The sequence below is a fragment of the Sarcophilus harrisii genome, chromosome 1 (genome assembly GCF_902635505.1).
Source record: "Sarcophilus harrisii chromosome 1, mSarHar1.11, whole genome shotgun sequence".
NCBI lineage: Eukaryota > Metazoa > Chordata > Mammalia > Dasyuromorphia > Dasyuridae > Sarcophilus > Sarcophilus harrisii.
The window spans coordinates 130,440,395-130,459,063 of NC_045426.1; the positions used below are offsets into that span (position 1 = coordinate 130,440,395).

The window sequence follows — 18,669 nt, forward strand, 5'->3', positions numbered from 1 at the left end:
TGGTACTATCTAAAGCTACTTTCATCTTGAATCTTGGATAAGAATAGGTCCAGGCACTGCACTAATAGTATGTGAGAAATCTCTTTAAATTTTGAGACTCTTGTTTAATCTCTCTTCCGTCTTGCCCCTAACAAGTTATGTACCAGCACCTCTTCTAGAAGAATTACCAACTCTCACTACAATATTCTTAACATACTTATCCCCATCATTCAAGAGATAACAAGGATTTAAATATGTGTATCACAGGTATTAGAGTTCTACTGTTAATTACCTAGGTCACACAATTCTACCAAAAATACATTGAAAATATAATTTCATAAAGAAAATTTATATTAAAGGGGTAGCTAGATGGTGCAGTGGATAGAGCACCAGCCCTGGAGCCAGGAGGACCTGAGTTCAAATCTGACCTCAGACATTTGACACTTTCTACCTGTGTGACCCTGGACAAGTCACTTAACCCCAATTGCCTCAGCAAAACAAAATAAAGAAAAGGAAAAAGAAATTTTATACTAAAGCTACTTAAATCAATAAATAAGTAGATGTATTTTTATATAAGTAAAATATAAAATTGTATAATTTACATAATAGTTATATATATATATATGTGATAAACATAAAATAATTTTAAAATATATAATTTTATAAAACATAAAAACAGATCCATCAAAAATGACTTGAGATGAAAAATAAGGAATAAAAAAATCAGTATCTCCCAAACAAGTTAAGATTTCATTTCTTGCATAAAAAAATCACAAACATATTTATTTAAAATATACCTACATATGTGTAACTTAAATAATTCTAGGATCACAATAATAAAATCAAAATATTTCTTAGAAAAGTCTATTATATTTAAGCATTGATACATTTACAATAAATTTTTAAAATTTTATTCAACTGTTGTTGAATAATATATAAATATATGAAGCCCTCTTAAATAAGTTAAAATTTAACATAGAAATATATAACATATAAATAAGTTAAAATTTTAAAAATAGACATTAGAACTCAGTTACTAACATCTGTATCTGAAGTTAATTTTAATGTAATAAGCTATTCTTTAAAAAGACTGAATAATACTCAATAAGTAGGACTTGTACTTGATTACTAAAGTTTACAATGAGTTAACCAAACCTCTAATTTGGTCACTTCTATTATGGGGTTGAGACCAAGGATACAGAGATTGATACAAAACAAATTTGGGGAAAATGTAACTCCCCCAACTAGATCAGTTTGATTCAACATTTTCTCTACTATATTAAAAGTACTGCTATAAACTGGGGAATATGACAACAAATGTCAGTTTAAGGAGTTATCTTAAAATACCTCTACCTATTATGACAATAGAGAGAAACAGAAAGATATAAAGGTAGAGTATGATGAGGGCAGGGCATAGGTTCAGACAAAGAGCTCCTGGAAAATCTGAGGAAGCAGGGAACATTTTTATCTATATCTGTGAAAGGAAGAGTGAACATATCATCAAGGTCAGCTTCTAGAAAAAAGCAGCACCTGAACTGAGTCTTAAAAAAGAGAAAAACTTCAAAGATAGAGATGTGGGAAAAGGACATTCAAGACATGGAAGCAAGTGAGCAAATGTAGGAGATAGGAAAGTTTGAGGTAGTAGTCTTCAAACATTTTTGATCATGCACTAGTATTAGTTTAAAAAAAAAAAGGCTGAGAATGTATCCACAATCTGTAAGTATTTATAAATTACATATATGTGTGTGTATATATGTATTACCATACACATTAATTTTAGAATGAAGACAAAAGAAAATTTAAAATACTTTAGAAATAATTTTTTAATTTTATTTCTTCCCATGTCCCCAAAATCCTCATAAATATATTCTACTTTGGAGATGACTATTTTAGAGGCCAGTTAATAGCCCTGTTTTGCTGGAATGATAAATGTATGAAGTAATGTGAAGAAAGGTTAGAAAGTTAGACTAGAGTTATGTTATAGAGGGCTTGATATACCAAGCAAAGAAGTTTTTACCCTAGAAGATTGATTCAATGAATCACTACTGAACATGGCAGAATAAGTTCCTTTATTGATCCAGTAAGCATTTATTAAGGGATTATTATATGCCAACGATGTCATTTTAGTCATCTTTGAAAATGAAGGATGACAACAACAACAATTATATGCCAGGCACTATTCTAAGTGCCTAAGATATAAAATAGTCACTACCCTTAAAGAAAAATCAAGTATTGGGGGGAGAGGGGGAAAGGGAGTAGAGAGAAGGTGTGAGGAATTTAGGGGGAAGAAAAGTAACAGGAAAGGAACAGTACACAACAGAAACACAGATAAATGAATACAAGATATACTTATATACATAGAATGAATTTAAAGTTGAGGGGCAAAGGGAGTAGAATAGTAACTGGGGGAATAAGAATGAGTCTTGAAAAAAAGTACTTTAAGAAGTGGAAGAAAGAAATATATTCTAAGTATGACCAAAACTTTTACTAAAGCATAGAGTCTAAAGTTGGAACATCACATAAGAGGAGGATGGTCAATGTGCTGAAACTACAGAACATGTAAAGGCAAGTCATAATGAATGATAAAAATGAGAAAAGAGATTTGAGACAAGCTATTGAAATAATGTATTTTTTAAAAATAATAAGATGGTAGTTGTGGGAATGGAGAGAATGGAATTAAACAGAACTAGTGGAAATAGAATTGACAAAACCTAGCAAATAATTTGATATGAGGTATAGGAAAGAGGGAAGACAATGGATTAACTGCTAAATTGTAAACCAAGACTAGAAGCCCTTCATGAAATTATGGTCAAACCTGTATTGACCATAGGTCAATCTTTCTTTTACTTCGATACTTTACTTGTATCTGTGTAAAAAATGAATTGGACTAGGAAGAGACCAGAATGGAATTAAATTTGTGATTTCTCTTAAGCAAGTTTCTTTATTTATTTGACGTCAATTTGTTGAGATTTATAGTAATTCTTAGGAATCAAGAGACAGAAATATTGGTCCCTGGCAAGTCTATTCCCTGTGAGACCTGAAGCAAGCCATTTCATTTCACTGGGTCTCAGTTTCCTTATTATTAAACAAGAAAGTTAGAATAAATATTTTCTAATGAAAGTCATAATCTAAACTGTTCTTTTTATCACAAAAGATCTGTAAGACAGAGAGTAACTTCTTGGTCAACATTTTAGTTATAGTAGTTATGAAATTATGGGTCAAATATTTTTGAGGTTTATAATCTAATGATCAAAGTATTTTATGCTAAAGAAACACAAGAATTGCTGTTAAAAAAAATACATACCCTCTAATAGAGAGAACCTCACAATGCTGTGCTAATGCCATTATATCTGGAATTACATTCTCTTCCTGAAGCAAGTTAAGACCCCAGTTTGATGAGCCGATATTACCCTAGAATTAAAAAAATTACAATAAATTCTTTTACTATTAGATAAAATTACAAAACATAGAGGCTTTTCAATAAATTTGGGGAAACAGAAAGATATAAAATAAATCCTTTTCTATAAGATAAGTGCAACAAACTCCTGATGACAAAGGAATTAAAACAAACATAAAAAAGTTTTTCCCGGGCAAAACCAGTCTTCAAAAAAGATTATTGTGAAAGGGTCTGCTTTTCAGAATGAACATAACAATTAAATTAATGGAGGCAGTTTGTCTTGAAAAATTAAGCCTGATAACAGAAATTCCACTGAGATCTATAAGAAAACATACTATTAAAAGAAAAAGGTAAAGAATTTAGAAAATGGCAAAGCTATCATATATTTATCACATTCTAATTAAGTACTAACCAAGGCCCAAAGGGCTGCTTTCAGCTGCTTTACTCCTTCCCACTTATCCAACATTGGTGAACGAATAGTGTAACTGAGATCTGGAACAACACTCTAGATAAGGAAATAAGGAAAAACACTTAATAACAATATATTCAACTTCCTTTATTGCTCTTAACTCCCAATTTTAAATTATGAGCTAGATTACATAAACAATATTAATAAAAAATAAGTTTTTCAAATTCCAAATATCAAAGTTTAAAAGCTTGTATTTATGAATTCTTTTTAATTTGTAGTGTTCTTTTTCACAACTACTTCACAAATTCCTCTTACTTTCATCCCATTCTCTTCCCTTTTCTTGTGTTGTCTCTTTATGGCCTAGTATTTCAAAACAGCCTTGTTATGCACGCATGCTGTCATATATTTTACTATTAATCTATAAAGCACAAACAATCATCTAAACAGAGGTTGGCCTAGTCATGAAAGAAATCACATGTGCCTAACTCTATATATTCATATAAATTTGTGTATATACATAAACACATACACATACACGATAAATTTCTGCACGATACACTCATATTTCTGTTTTGTTCTTAAGTTTAGGCAATGTATTTATCTTGTAAAGACTGAAAATTGTTATTATAATGTATGCATATACAAAATATGTCTATACATGTATGTACACATGTACATACATACATATTTAAAGAGATGCAGGGGGAATTTGTAGGGGTAGGACAATGGACAGGATTAGGCCTTGGAATCAAGAAAGTACACTCTGCTCTCAGAGACTATATGGCTGTGTCATCCTGGGAAAATTTAACTATTTAATTAAGGGCTCCCAGGAAACTCTACAAGATTATATGATGTAGAGGATAGAGATGCCTATATTGGCAGAATGAATTACTCAGGGATTCTGTACATTCCAATGAAAACTCCGAACCTAACTTTATCTGTATCTATTACTATATCTATATTAAGACTGAGATAAGTATACTGCAAACAGTGAAATGTAGAAATGTATTAAAACCCATACTATCAATGTTTTTCATCAATCATGAAAGATCTAACTATACCACTGGGTTTACTGCTACTTTATGTTCTTTTCTAAATACATCTTCACAAATCCATGTTTTAAAATTCAGCCATGCTCCATAAACTAATCTGAAAGATAATTAAAATTTTACTGTACCTCCAACAAATGACAGCCTGTTTTGTGATGCACCAGTTGTCCATAAAGGTGTATGGGCAGGTAGACATGTGGTCGCTGTAATCTAATACAAAAATGTTTTTGGGAAACCTATGTGATTCATTCTAAGTATGTTCAAATTAAAAATATTACTGATATTATTAGTCAAAGAAAATCAGACATTTGCTTAATAATTTTTACATTTAATGCACAATTAAACAAGATTAGATGGATAGAAATATAATCAGAACAAAATGTAGCTTATTACTATTTAAATTTAGCTATTGATGCATGAATTATTTCTATAAGTACCTTTGGTTACTTCGACGAACATAATTATCACCATCTACTGGTTTGCGATAGGTTGTAAGTGCTTCATTAAGCTGTTCCTCAATTAATTCAACATATTTTGAATTGTATTCCTAAAGGATAACACAGTATTAGTACTCCACAATGTCAACAGAAAAGACTACAGGAAGTCAAGTACTTAAAACACTTGAAAAATTCATACAAATATGTAAAAAATTTCCCATTTGTTCATGATTTTTAAATGCCTATATGCTTCTGTGTGGTGCTCATTTGTAAATTTTTAAAGATATTGTAAAGGGTTCCTGTGCAACAAAAGAATTGTTTGGTTCTGCACACATATATTGTATCTAGGATACACTGTGACATATTTAACATGTATATAACTGTTTGCCATCTGGGGGAGAGGATGGAGGGGAGGAATGGAAAAGCTGGAACAGAAGTGAGTGCAAGGGATAATGTTGTAAAAAATTACTCTGGCATGGGTTCTGTCAATAAAAAGTTATAATTATTAAGATAAAATACTCAATACATAAAAAAAAAAAGATATTCTAAAGGGAAAACAGAAAAAGTAAATTAACTGACCCTAGAAGAAATCCAAAATTTTAAAAATTTCTTCAATCTGCTGCACAAAAATCTCTATCCTATTTTTCATGCCTAAGTAAAAATTTCTTTATCATAAGAGCCTTATGTAAATTTTGTCAACATTGCTGTATTTGCTTTATTGGGTTTCTCACTTCCTTAGTTTAGAGGAGGTATTTATGTATTTTTGGCATAAAACAGCCATATAATGCTACAGAATGCAAAAATCCATAAAAAAACCCCTCTAGAATATAATGATTTTAATATTCAATAAGACCTGAAGTTTTTATGAGGAATGTCTACATCCCTGCTGACTATAAAGAACAAGAAAAATTATCTCTGTAAGAATATGTATTTTTGCACCTCATTCAGAAAACTGGAGTTATGGAAATTTAATATCAATTTCATAGATAAGTATAAAATAATTTATTGTGGCATGAAATGCAATGTTAATAGTAACACATGACACAGATTGTTTAAAGCCTTCTAACTATATCTAAATTTGTAACTTCCTACCTCCAAAATTCTCAACTGTTTATCTTCTCATTTAATTAAACATTACCTTTTGCCATTTTTCCATTTGCTTTGTTACATAACCCCTCTCATTTAGATAAGAAAACCCCTTCGGAATGGATAGAAATCTATAAAATAGAAGAAATTAAAAATTCAATACCCAGAATCTGTAAAGTGCTACCTTTAATGGATATGTCTTCCATAACTAAGAAACGGAGGATTCTTCCATTTTTACAGTACCTTTAATCATAAGATACTTTAAAAATTCTTTACACACAGATAAATAAAACTATAGTCATATTATTTAACAGTTGGAATTGACCTTGGAAATTAATTAATTAAATCATATCATTTTCCAGATGAGGTCATTGATATTTAAAGCATCTAAATGATTCATTTAAAAGCATACAGGTACAGTCATAAAACCAAATTTCCTACCTAGAATTCTATTTAGTACAATCTAACAAAACCTTCTTTGATATATATGAGACTACATAATAAGAAAAATAAAATATAAGAAAGTAAAAATAAAAAATAAAAATAAGGAATACATGAAGATAGAAAGCATTTTAAAACTTAAAGAGTATCCAAAATCTTGAAATATGTTCTCTTTGCAAAATATGGAGGACAACTTGCTAAGGGAAATGGCATATTTTATTATACACATTCTATAAGGAGCAATAGAGTTGATGAAAGTGAGAAAAGCAAACCAATAAAAACAAGAAAAAACCCCAAATCCAAGAAAATAAAACCTTTGCTTAATGTTTACCTAAGAAGGAGAAGCAGACCTTTGTCTCCAAGATGAGATAAAGCTGGTTTCATCTGGATGAGAGCATGAAGATTGGCCTAAAAAGATACAGAAAAATTATCAATTGGTCAAAAACTCCAATTACCAATAATTAGCTTAATCAATCATTCACTCAAATTGAAAAATAAATTTAGTTATAAAATAATCTCATTATTTTAAAAGTGAAGAATTTTTTTTTCATTCACACCAAAGTATTTCATAACTAAAAGAAAATATATTCACCTTGTCTTCACATGCTTCATCTAAGATATCAAGAGCTTCCGAGGAAATAGTTTTATTTTTATCATGAAGTTGAGTCACTAATAATTCAATGCCCCAGTTACTGAAGAACTCTACATTAGCTCTTAACAGTACCCTTAAATGTTTTGTTGCATACAGCCTACAGCCCTGTAAAAAAAGAAAAAAACCGAAGAATTTATTAAATATGCTTGTCTTTCTTCAAGATTCCAACTTTTCATATCATTTTAATAAGAAGTACCTTATCCCTTTGTCACTGTGCTCATCTCCTACGCTGAAATATTTTTGTTGTGGCATGAAACACAATGTTAATTATAGGAATCATGTCAAGACAAAAAAACCACACACACAAAAAGTGTCAAGAATGATTATCATTTGTTAAGAAGATATTTTATCCTCCATATCATGTGTCAAATGAAGTAAATTAAGACCTCTTTGGATATAGGTCTTATTATTGCTTCATCCAGGTATAATAGTAAATGCAGAAGATACAAAGTCAAATAAAGAAGTCCATGTGCTTAGAGAACTTAAGATTTTATTCAATGACAAAATGTGTGTAAACACACACAAATACAAAATAATTTGAGGAGGGAGGGCATTAAGAGTTGAATCAGGAAAAGAAACTTCTTGTAAAAGGAAGCACTTGAGCTGAACTCTAAAAATAAGTTAGAATTTTTAAAAGACAGAAGAGAGGAATGAGTACATTCTAGACATAGAGGGTAGCTATTGAAAAGAGAAGAAAACAGGAACTGAAGTATTCATTACATATTAGGAACTATAGTGCAGATATTGGTTCAGATGTGTTAGAAGTACGAAAAAGGAATGTACAAGTTACTAAGGTGACCATAACTACTAACCAGTATTTCCAAATTATTTCAAATTTATTGTTTTAGGCTGGTCATAAAATGTATGTTTCTTTGCTATGTTACACTCACATCAGTAGCTGCAGTTAGGATTTTGGAAAGGATAACTCTGGCCAATCCATCTCTGCTATAGTCCAAACTTGAAACTGTCAGTTTCAATAAGTGATCTTGGTTTTTCAAGGAACAAAGATTAAGAAGACTAGGGAGAAAGTAAGAAAAATAAAGATGTTAGCATCGATTTTGTATATGAAAAAGAATAATGCACAACAGGAAACTGAAATATCAAAGAATCATTATTTCTATTTAATTTTTGTATTTTTTAAATGTTTAAGTGACCAGATATACATTTTAACCAAACACAAAAGCAAAAGTTTTTTTTTAAACTTAGAATAAAAACCAAGTTTGATTATAAGAAAAAATAAACTGTAGGATACTTACCACTGAAATACACTGCATTTTTCTAGCATTTTAACTCCATGAGGATGACAGGAAAGTGTTCCAATAAATAAAAAGTAGTGTTGACTAAGGGTACTCAGTAAACCATTATTCTGAAGGCTTCGTTCAGGTTTCATTCCAGATGAGGAACTAAGCCACTGAACAATATCTTTTACTAGTTCTTCTAAGTATCCTTGCCCATCCTAAAGAAAAGAGAAATAATGAAAAGGGAAAATTTTAGTAAGTTAAATAAGGCTCTTTGATACTAATGTAGATGATAAGATCAAGGGTATGAGGTGGGGTAGAGGAGGTCCTAGAAAGTAGAAGACAAGGGTCCTTGAGAAAGTATCAAAATGTACACTGAAGTCCCCCTATTATGACCTGGGAAAAAAAGCAAAACTATGTACAAGCCAGGGTTTGAAGAAATAAGTAGATAACAGCTACCAGAACCATGTCTGCATGATAAATATGGATAGAATGAACCTCAAATGAGAGCCTAGAAGCCTAAGTGGGAAAGCAATGACTCTTCCAACTCTCTCAGTGCTATAAATGAATCAGTTTTGGGGAGAAAGAGAAGCTGAAAGTATAACCTGTGTTGGAATAAGTGGCCCAGTCTCAGTGTAAGAAGATAGAAAGAATGAGAAAAGAAAAGATTTAAGATAAAAGCAAGTTTGTTCTCATGAAGCAGACACTGAAGAAAGCACAGTGGAAGGGGTAGGAAACTTTAGAAGAGTACATGGGGTGGGATGGGGTGGGGTGGGTTACTTAGTTAAAGGAAAAGGGAATAAAAAAAGCCAGGTATTAAGGGACAGAGAATGGAGTGAGGATGGGCAAGCTGTTTAGAATTACGGGCATAGGGTAGGTATGTTTATCATGGAGGATTGAGTTCTTGTGGGAATGATGATAATCCTAGAGGTTCAGTCTCTGGATGGAGGACTCCCAGGGTATGTGTAGCTAGAAGCTGAGGGGAGAAGAGGAAAGGATTAGATAACTGGTGAAGATGGACCTACAAGGAACTACAGAGAGTGCTGAGAGGGATCAATGGTCAGTGCAAGAAGACTAGAACACTAAGAAGCTACCTTCTCAGGAAGGCATTCACCTTACTGGAAAGATTCATGCTTAGGTTAAACACTCTAAAACTAAAAACAATCCCTGACCATAAGGAGTTAATATTTAAATGGGGAGAAGAACAAAAGTCATTTCCATTTCTAATCAAGAATGAAAAGATTATTTACTACATAAAAAAATGATTTTATAGTAATGCCGTATTACTGAAAAGAAGAAGAAATCAGAGTGCCAGAGGTGAATCCAATAGGTATTATCTTTTCAATGAGAGTTAATGGGGGAATCTACATTACCTCTGTCAATATGCATAGTTATAAAACTTTCTCTACTCCTGCCTTTAGATTGTTTCCCTGGCTTCTGGTGATATGAGAAGACAAGCAGGAATGAAAATTAATAAAGGACAAAGTGATGGAAGATATTTCATGTAGGGGAAGTACCAGAAAATTCTTCACAAACAGGCTCCAGATTTCAAAGCAAGTTAAAAGTTGGCAAATTGAATGCTATAGCCACAGAATCCAGCCACTGTACAAAATCTTGTAGGAATCATCAGATTTTGGTTTATACAGAAAACAGAAATTTTTATAGTTTATATTTTTCTAATATTCCCTAAACTTGATTCTGAATAACTATATTAAAACCAATGTTTTCCTTATTCTTGCAAAGCATAATCATTTGATTTGATGAATATTGATAAGAAAAATATTTCTCACCTCTTCAGACTCAAGAAGAAATTCTGTAAACTGGCAACCCACAACTGTGAGTTGCTTGGCCTTGGCAAAATCCAGATCCAAATTGGCATATAGTTTGCTGCTGGGCTTGTAAAAATAGAGTAATCGTCGTACAAACCTAAGATTAAGATTAGAAAGTTAGAATTTTCTCACAATAGAATAATCATTCTAAATCTAAAATAATTTGTAGTGCATAAAAAGGCCATGTTGATAGAAGATATGAGACCAAATCCTATTTTTACACTACTTACTGGGAAAAATCATTGAGTTCTCTTAGCTTACTCCTTTCCTTTCCTTTCACTGTAGAGGGTGAAGAACAGGGATTCCCAATTATAGCCATGAGGGCCAAATCTGGCCTGTCTCCTATTTTGTATGGCCCATGAACTAAAAATGGACCACTATGAATAAAATCTTGAGAAGGGAATACACTGGATCAATATTTCTACTTTACTAAGATACCTTTGGTATAATTCCTAAAAAGTAATTTACAAAATCAGACACTTCAGTGGCCAATCACTAACCTTTACATGAAGACCTGAAAAAGAGGGAAAATTTAGCAAAGAAATAATTCTACTCTTGGATATAGAGCTATTATTATGTATTATTGGGAATTTTTTCCTTACATCAAGCCTAAAAAGTCTTCCTAAAATTTCTAACCAGTACTAGTTTTGCCATCCAGACTAGAATAAATTAAGACACTCTTTCATAAAACAATCCCTTTAAATACTTAAGGATAGTCATCACCTGTTCCTTGAAATCTTTTTTTAAACTAAATAAAGACACTCAGTTCTTTCAAATATACTTTATAAAGTTTCAGGACCTTCTTGATTACCCTACCATGGACAACTTTTAGCTCATAAGTATATACCAACATCTTTTCTAATTTATAGCACCTTCAACTAGGGCAATGTAAAACTGAATTCATTTTGTGAACTGCCAAATAAAACTGTGTTCACAGTACACCACCTCCCTACCTCTATATACCTTTTGCCCTTATGATCGTCATTTCTAAATTAGGCAAGTCTTTCTCATTTTGTATTTGTGAAAATGATTTTCTGAACCCAAGTGTAAAGAGATTTATCCCTAATTCATCAGATAAATATCAGCTCAATATTCTAAAGTCTGTCAATATCTTTTAAAATCCTTACTGTTGACCAATATCAATTATTCCTATGCGCTTTTTTGGTCCAGCTGCAATTTGATGGATGCAACATCTATTTACTTATTCGGGTTATTGATAAAAACGTTAAGTAGTATAGTTCAGGCTAAATCAGAATTGGAGTATGTCTAGGTTGTAGAAGACCTGTAAAATCATTTGGTCTTGACCCTGGCAAGGCAACTGCAGGCGCAACAACCTCCTACTGCTTGAAGTCTTTAAGTTGACAATTTTTTTTATGGCCTGTGAATAATCATAAATACCTAAATGATCCTTGGCACCATAAAGGCTCCCACCCTGCTCTAACCAGTAGTACTGTAACCTAAGAATTTTATGACAAAATACATGAAAGAAACTACAAAGTTGAAAAGGACTTGGCTAGGGGGAAAAAAAAAAAAAAAAAAACAGGCGTTATAAAACAGTGGATGAGGCTAGATAGATGAGGGAGCAATTACTGGGGGTCTTAGATGTCAATATTCCTATCTAGTATAAAAGATGTTTTTCCTATGATTCTATAAAATCATGTCATGTGTAACACTAAGCAAGTTTCAAAATTCTGATTTCTTAGTTTCCATGATTAACAAATTAGCAAAACACAAAACAAAACAAAAGAAGTGAATTTGAAATAATTCAATTTGATGATTACTATAATTTATTTTATCAAAGATAAGCACAAAGGTCATAATGCTTGACTTAAAGAGTCATTAAGACCTGAGTTCGCAACTCATCTCTGAAACTCATCATCTGTGTGACCCTGGGAAAATCACTTAATCTTAAGCAATTTCTTAGAGCTTACCTAAATTATAGAGGTTGTGACACTCACTGATAAGAATTTCAATACTGAGAATTCCCTACACAAAAAATTACAGATGCTTAAAATATTTTGTTAATGCTACATCTTGTTGTCAGCTTGTCATCAAATGTCACTTTTTTTTTACAGAAGAGAGATCAATGTCTTAGTTTATAGGACAGGATTCTGAATTGAAGTACATGTATGTGCATGTTTTGTGTATATACAAATTTTTTTTAAATCATTGTTTTGTCAGTACAATGTTATTACACATATTTCTCAGATTTAACTATCATCAGAACCATAGGGAGTGTTTGTTAAGTGAAGTAATGGATAAATAAAGCTAGGAGTCAGGGAGAATCAAGAACAAATGCTCCCTCTGACACTTCCTATTCGTGTTACCCTGTCAAAGCCACTATACCTCTCTCTCAAACTCTCACTTGTAGAAAGAAAATAATACCAGCACCTAGCTTCTAGAGAATAAATAAAAAGCTTTGCAAATTTTAAAGAAATGTTAACTCATATTATTTTTATTATAATTAACCAAAAATGTAAATGACATGGATGTCTCATATATATCAATCATCACTAAAACAGGGTAGAAAATCTAAATTATTAAAAAAAAAGTTTTTCTATGAAAGAAAACCTTACAAATATCAAATTTTCCCTATACCAAAATGACTTAAATTAACTGAATTTTAGCATTTCTCATGAGAAAAATTTTATGTTCTGTCAATGGAATGATTTAGATGAGGGGCTCCTAACCTCTGTCCTGAAAATCTAAGACTTCCCACAATTACCAGGCTTGTTCTTTAGGAAATAAGGAGATTGGCCCTTGGGCTTAGGGGCAGGGAAGAAGGATAGAGCAAAGGACTAGGTGGTTAAGGATTGCCTACAAAACACTTAAGGGGAGAATAAAATGAAATTCCTGGGGCAGGTTAAAAACCATCACCAGCTTTGATAGAATAGAGGAAATCAGGCTGAAAATAATCTAGCAAATCATTATAAAAATTAATAATAGACACTGAGTGCCTGTTATCATTGTGTCATGCCAGTCTACACTACTCTGTGAGCATGAGAAATTCAGAATTAGTGAATTATTAAACTGATTAATCTGCAGCAAAACTGAAATAAAAATCATATATTTTCAAAAGATAAGAAATTTCCTGAATTTTAAAAAAGTTTACATGAAGCATATACATCACAGCCTATTTATGAACTTAAAAACACACAAAAAACCCCAACCCACTATGTCCAAATTAATGAATTTATCTATTCCAATTAAAATATTATTTTCATCAGTGTGGAGAACTTCTACATAATGATACTACAAAAAAGAGATTTGTCTGTAAATTAATTTTAGAGAGTTGCCTGGAGCATTCAGACATTGACTTACCCATGGCCACACAGACCTACACATTTCCTAATATTAAAAAATATATATATAAGTTGTATATGACATTCAATGACTAATTTTAACAACTATATGGTAATATTTCCTAAGTAGTGAATTTATGTAATTCTTACATACCTGTGTAACTGTTCATCCTTATAGTTTCTTAGATTTATATTTGGCCACTAGAAAAAAGATAATCGATTATGTAGAAACTGTCTTTCAAACCAGCAATTCCTAAATATTTATGGAGGCATTAAAAACCAACAATCAAAAATAGGATGTGAAGCAATAAGAAATATGTACTTAAACCCATTTCATCAAATCATAAAGTACTTGTCCTACCTTAAGAATGGTGCCTATGAGATTCCAATTCCATTCAAGATTCTCTTTATGATGAAGAACTTGGCTGTCTCTAAGATTAGTCATGAGAGCTTCCTCTGTATCCTGAACCATTATTTTAAAAAATGGCAAGAAAAATTATTTTGCAGTAAATTAGATACACACAAAATTAAAAACCAAATTTGCAATGCATCCTCCCCACCAAAAAAAGTTTATCATTTAAGAATATAAATCAATAATAGATATCAAAGTGGCATCTAAAACTATTAAAGTTGAAAATAACATTAAGAAAATGACAATTATGCAAATGAAAATATTTTAAAAATAAAATTACATATGTCATTTGAATCAAGAAATATCACAAGTCAAAATCACTTAAATTTAGGCTTCACATAAATACCTTCAAAACAAAAATATCTTTCTGAACTCGGAGGTATTGATCCCTTTTTTGGTGTGATGCCATCGCTTTCTGAACAATATGATCTAAATGAAGACTATAAGGCTTAGGCCCTCGTTTCTTCATCTCATGAAAGCGTTTTAAGCAGTTCAGAGCAGCACTGGCTCGTCTAGTAAAGAAAAAAAAATCTGTAGTTATTACTATGACAAAGCATAAATTTAGTTTAAGTTGTTACTATGGTAAATCAGACTACAGCTTATAGAATTCTAATTCAAGAAATAGTGATGGGGCCACATTTTACTTTGGATTTCTATTCAAAAGTCACTAATATTAACTCTATAGATTTTTCCAAAAAAAGTAATGCAATTGGGCTACAAAATTTATTAGCAATCTGGCTAACACTTTCAGTCCTAAAAATGTAAAATACTCTTGGAAGAGTAAGAGGTGATAGATGTGAAACTAAACAAGAAAGGAGACATAAAAGTGCAATACTGATTGCCAGAGCACAGTCATTTAAAATTTTTAAAATATGGATGAGGAGAGGATAAATGAAGCTAAATTGAAATGACTCTTAATTCCCTATGGTGAATCTATACCAAACCAAGAAAAAGCCCACTTTCCCCCCTTTTAACCTTAACTCTTTCTCTCCTCCTGATCCAAGTTTTAAGCATTATAACTGTAGTGATAGTGCAACTTTCTTTTTAATTTTTTCTCAGTTTTGCAAACTTTCTATGCCTATTTAGATACTGAAAATTTACAGAGCTGTGTGTATCTATAATACAATTTTGATTTCATGTTTACAATGTTTAAAATGATATACTTAAAAAAAATCAAATTCTCCACTATTACTTATTTTTTAAAAATTATGATTGTTGAAAATAAATTCTTTTTTTTTCAAGAATGCCCCCTAAACAACTCATAGCAAAAGAATAATAAAGAATCCTGATGTGATTTTACTGTCATATCAATTATATAATCTACAAGAGAAATACTGTTTTTGTATTTTGTCAAGGCTTTTTTCTTATACGCACTAAAAATTGTCATAAATACTGTATTTGTGAACTTAAAATAATTATAATGAAATTTACATGTGCTAAATATCTTTGAAGGTCTTGTACAGCTAATACTTACAGTCTTTTTTCCTTAGGTATGTCAAAGGATGCTGCCATATTCATTAGCGTTGGTAAACAGTGCAAATGATGGCTATGTGAATGAGGAAGGATTGTATTTGCCTAAAAACAAATACCACATGAATATACCATAAATTCCTAAATTCTGAAATGCTGATTTCAATTCTTAAATGATCTGTAACTTTATCAGTGTTGGGGTAATTCCCTCTACTAATGCAGATTGCAACGCTTCTATACCTTAAAATAATATTTTATCATCTAATGTGGCTGAAAAATAAAATTACCTCGCAGCCAGGCGTTTAAAGAAGAGCTTCTACAAAACCATCGAAGCTAGTTTTCAGACAATAGACATAATCAGGCAAGAAGCACCTGTATCTGAAACCTTTCCTGCTTGGGAAGACCTGCCAAAGTTGTGCTTAAGAATCCAAGGTTATTTCCATGCCAAGATGAGATATCTTGAGTAGGATTTCAGTGGAGGATATGTGTATATACAAATATGCATATGAAAAATAAATATATTTATACCTATATTACATCAAATAAGTCGTGTATAGCTCAATATTCATAGGTCTAATTTAATGTAGTTTTAAAAGTGACATTCAATTGAATTCAAATTTTTTATCTTCTTTAAAAACTTCTTACCTGAGTACGTATGAGTCTGATATCATTGGCCCTAACTTATTCTAAATCATACTCTCTAAATAAAAATTTTAAACAATTCTTAAAGTTTGAATAGAAATCTAAATATACATTTAATGAGAATTTGATTTGGCTTGTCTTTTGGAAATACCCACTGGGGAAATAAGACAAAATAATAAAAGTTTAAGGGTGTATTCTTACTATAGGAAGTCCTAGGTCAGATTTCAAATCAAAGTCAGACTTCAAAGCCTACAACTCCTTAGTGAAGTAGCAAAAATATCTAATCAATAATTACAGGGGATAAAGGAAGTCAAAATGAGTTATTCTTTAGTTGTTCATTAATTTGCAATTACTCATATTTTACTTGCCAATATATTACAAAAAGACTCTTGGCCTATTTTATCTTCACCCATAAAGTATGCCTTTTTTTGCTTTTACTTATCCCTTCCAGGTATACTAATCTTATTCATTTTTACCCTTTCCCTCCCCTATTATCTTAGTTAATTTGAGCAAGTTCTATTAGTTTATCACTTTTGTATCCTGAACACTCAACAGAGAACTTACATAGTATATGTTGAACTACTATTGACTTTAAATGTCAGTCTGTTAAACTAAATTTAAACTCTAATAACAGACATCAATAGTAGAGAGAATCAGTCTTCATGGGAGAAATAGAGCTTACATAAAACAGTCCCCCAGTTATAGATGTTGCTAACACAGCAAGAAAGGCAAAACAAAAATTTTCCCAAACATAAAATATACATATATTTCTAAGTAAAACAAGATAATTTTGTATGAATTTCTTTACACACAGTAGTAGTCTGACCACAAGAGTTTTCTGCTACATTTTAACTAGGTAACTGCTACATGTGATTTCTTAGCTTTGGGAATGGGAAGTTAGGAGAAAAGTAAAGATTTGAATGGCTATGATATTGAATGGCTAGGGAATATCAATCTATACAATGAGTATAAGACTAACATCCAAATGTTTGTTAATCTAAAAAGTATGGACCATAATAATTTGTGAATTATTGGTGCAAGTCACCAATGCAACATGTAACTGATGTCGAAGAATGTTTTTAAGAACTGTTAAGGCTGAAAAATCCAACACCTTTCCAGTCAATGATGACCCTCTCTGAATTTATGTAATGAAGTCTTCTGAAGGCAAACAAATCTAAGTCTGTCCCTGATTCCACTCTTGCAAGGGGGGGGGGGGGGGGGGTTTCCAGCTTGATAGGCTCTGCCAGAATTTATGCTCTGCTGGCATTATGTTTGAGAACCCAGGGATACTTCCACGATAAAAGAAGAAATAAGAAAGACTTCAGTTAAGCATATGTAGTAGGTCACTACACAGTGACATATAAAGTATCAAGAGATGTCCCTCCCTCCAATAATTATAAGGAAAATTCATTCTAAATACAGTTATTAATAAAGTCATGAACGTAATTAAATAATATACTGAATTCATAAGACACTAAACTCACCATATGTAAAAGTTCTCCTAACAGGATTGTAGCTCTAATTGAGACATGGTCATCACTGCTTGTTATTACTTCAACCAAACCCTTTAGGGAAAAAAAAAATGCTGTAATATCTCAGGCTAATTTTACCTAATATAATTTGATGGTACATAATCTTAATTGGTCTTTTTAGTCACTCTTGAGAAATCCTTCTCTCATATTCTTACTGGTCTTCAGTAAGTCATGAGCAGCACATTTCATCAGTGTAAATAAACCCAGGGAAATTTTTTTTAAGGCAAACTTATTGAATAAAGCAATTATTTTTATTTAAAAATTAAGGAACTAAAATTTAACTTACCTTAAAAAAAAAAAACTAAATTTTCTAATAAAAACATGAGCTTTAAAATGAAACACAGTATTACAAGTCATAGGAAAACTGACTGTAGGACTTTAAGCCTTTAATCTCCTTTGTTACTTCAGTCTAAAAAAAGCTATCAGACTATAGAATCCTTCTGTGTAAATATGACTATATTATTACTCATTTTAAATTTCAAACTCTTTTCCTAGAATTAAAGACTCTCACTATTTGTTATCATTAGGTTGCTTTCTCATTATTTTCTTATACATATGTCAATTACCAAATCAAAAAATTTCATAAGAGGTCCTACACGTTGCATCTTTTGTATTCTTTCATCTAAAATATCCTCCTTCTCAGTTCCTCTGTACCCTTTTACAATTTTTACATTCTTTTACAGTTCATCTCAAATGACACTCCTTCACAAAACTTATCTTGATCTCCCACAGTCTATGATGATTTCTCACCTTCTCGGACTTCACAAGGTAATTTGTTTGCAATTCCTTAGGAT

At 31.4% G+C, this 18,669-nt stretch overlaps 1 protein-coding gene across 4 annotated transcripts in view; it reads right to left on the minus strand.

Moving 5' to 3' along the window:
• The window catches only part of RICTOR (RPTOR independent companion of MTOR complex 2), a 122,633-nt gene that overhangs the window by 21,856 nt on the left and 82,108 nt on the right, over window positions 1–18,669 (minus strand). For all 4 annotated transcript variants that reach the window (XM_031964336.1, XM_031964324.1, XM_023496123.2 and 1 more), the window contains 15 exons: window positions 17,828–17,908; window positions 15,706–15,806; window positions 14,578–14,743; window positions 14,181–14,282; window positions 13,974–14,020; window positions 10,479–10,614; window positions 8,707–8,906; window positions 8,341–8,467; window positions 7,391–7,555; window positions 7,130–7,206; window positions 6,410–6,488; window positions 5,272–5,381; window positions 4,963–5,044; window positions 3,789–3,881; window positions 3,284–3,390 (listed from right to left, as the gene is read on the minus strand). In XM_031964336.1, coding sequence (XP_031820196.1) covers window positions 3,284–3,390; window positions 3,789–3,881; window positions 4,963–5,044; window positions 5,272–5,381; window positions 6,410–6,488; window positions 7,130–7,206; window positions 7,391–7,555; window positions 8,341–8,467; window positions 8,707–8,906; window positions 10,479–10,614; window positions 13,974–14,020; window positions 14,181–14,282; window positions 14,578–14,743; window positions 15,706–15,806; window positions 17,828–17,908 — 1,673 coding nt within the window. The remainder of the gene's footprint in view (window positions 1–3,283; window positions 3,391–3,788; window positions 3,882–4,962; window positions 5,045–5,271; window positions 5,382–6,409; window positions 6,489–7,129; window positions 7,207–7,390; window positions 7,556–8,340; window positions 8,468–8,706; window positions 8,907–10,478; window positions 10,615–13,973; window positions 14,021–14,180; window positions 14,283–14,577; window positions 14,744–15,705; window positions 15,807–17,827; window positions 17,909–18,669) is intronic.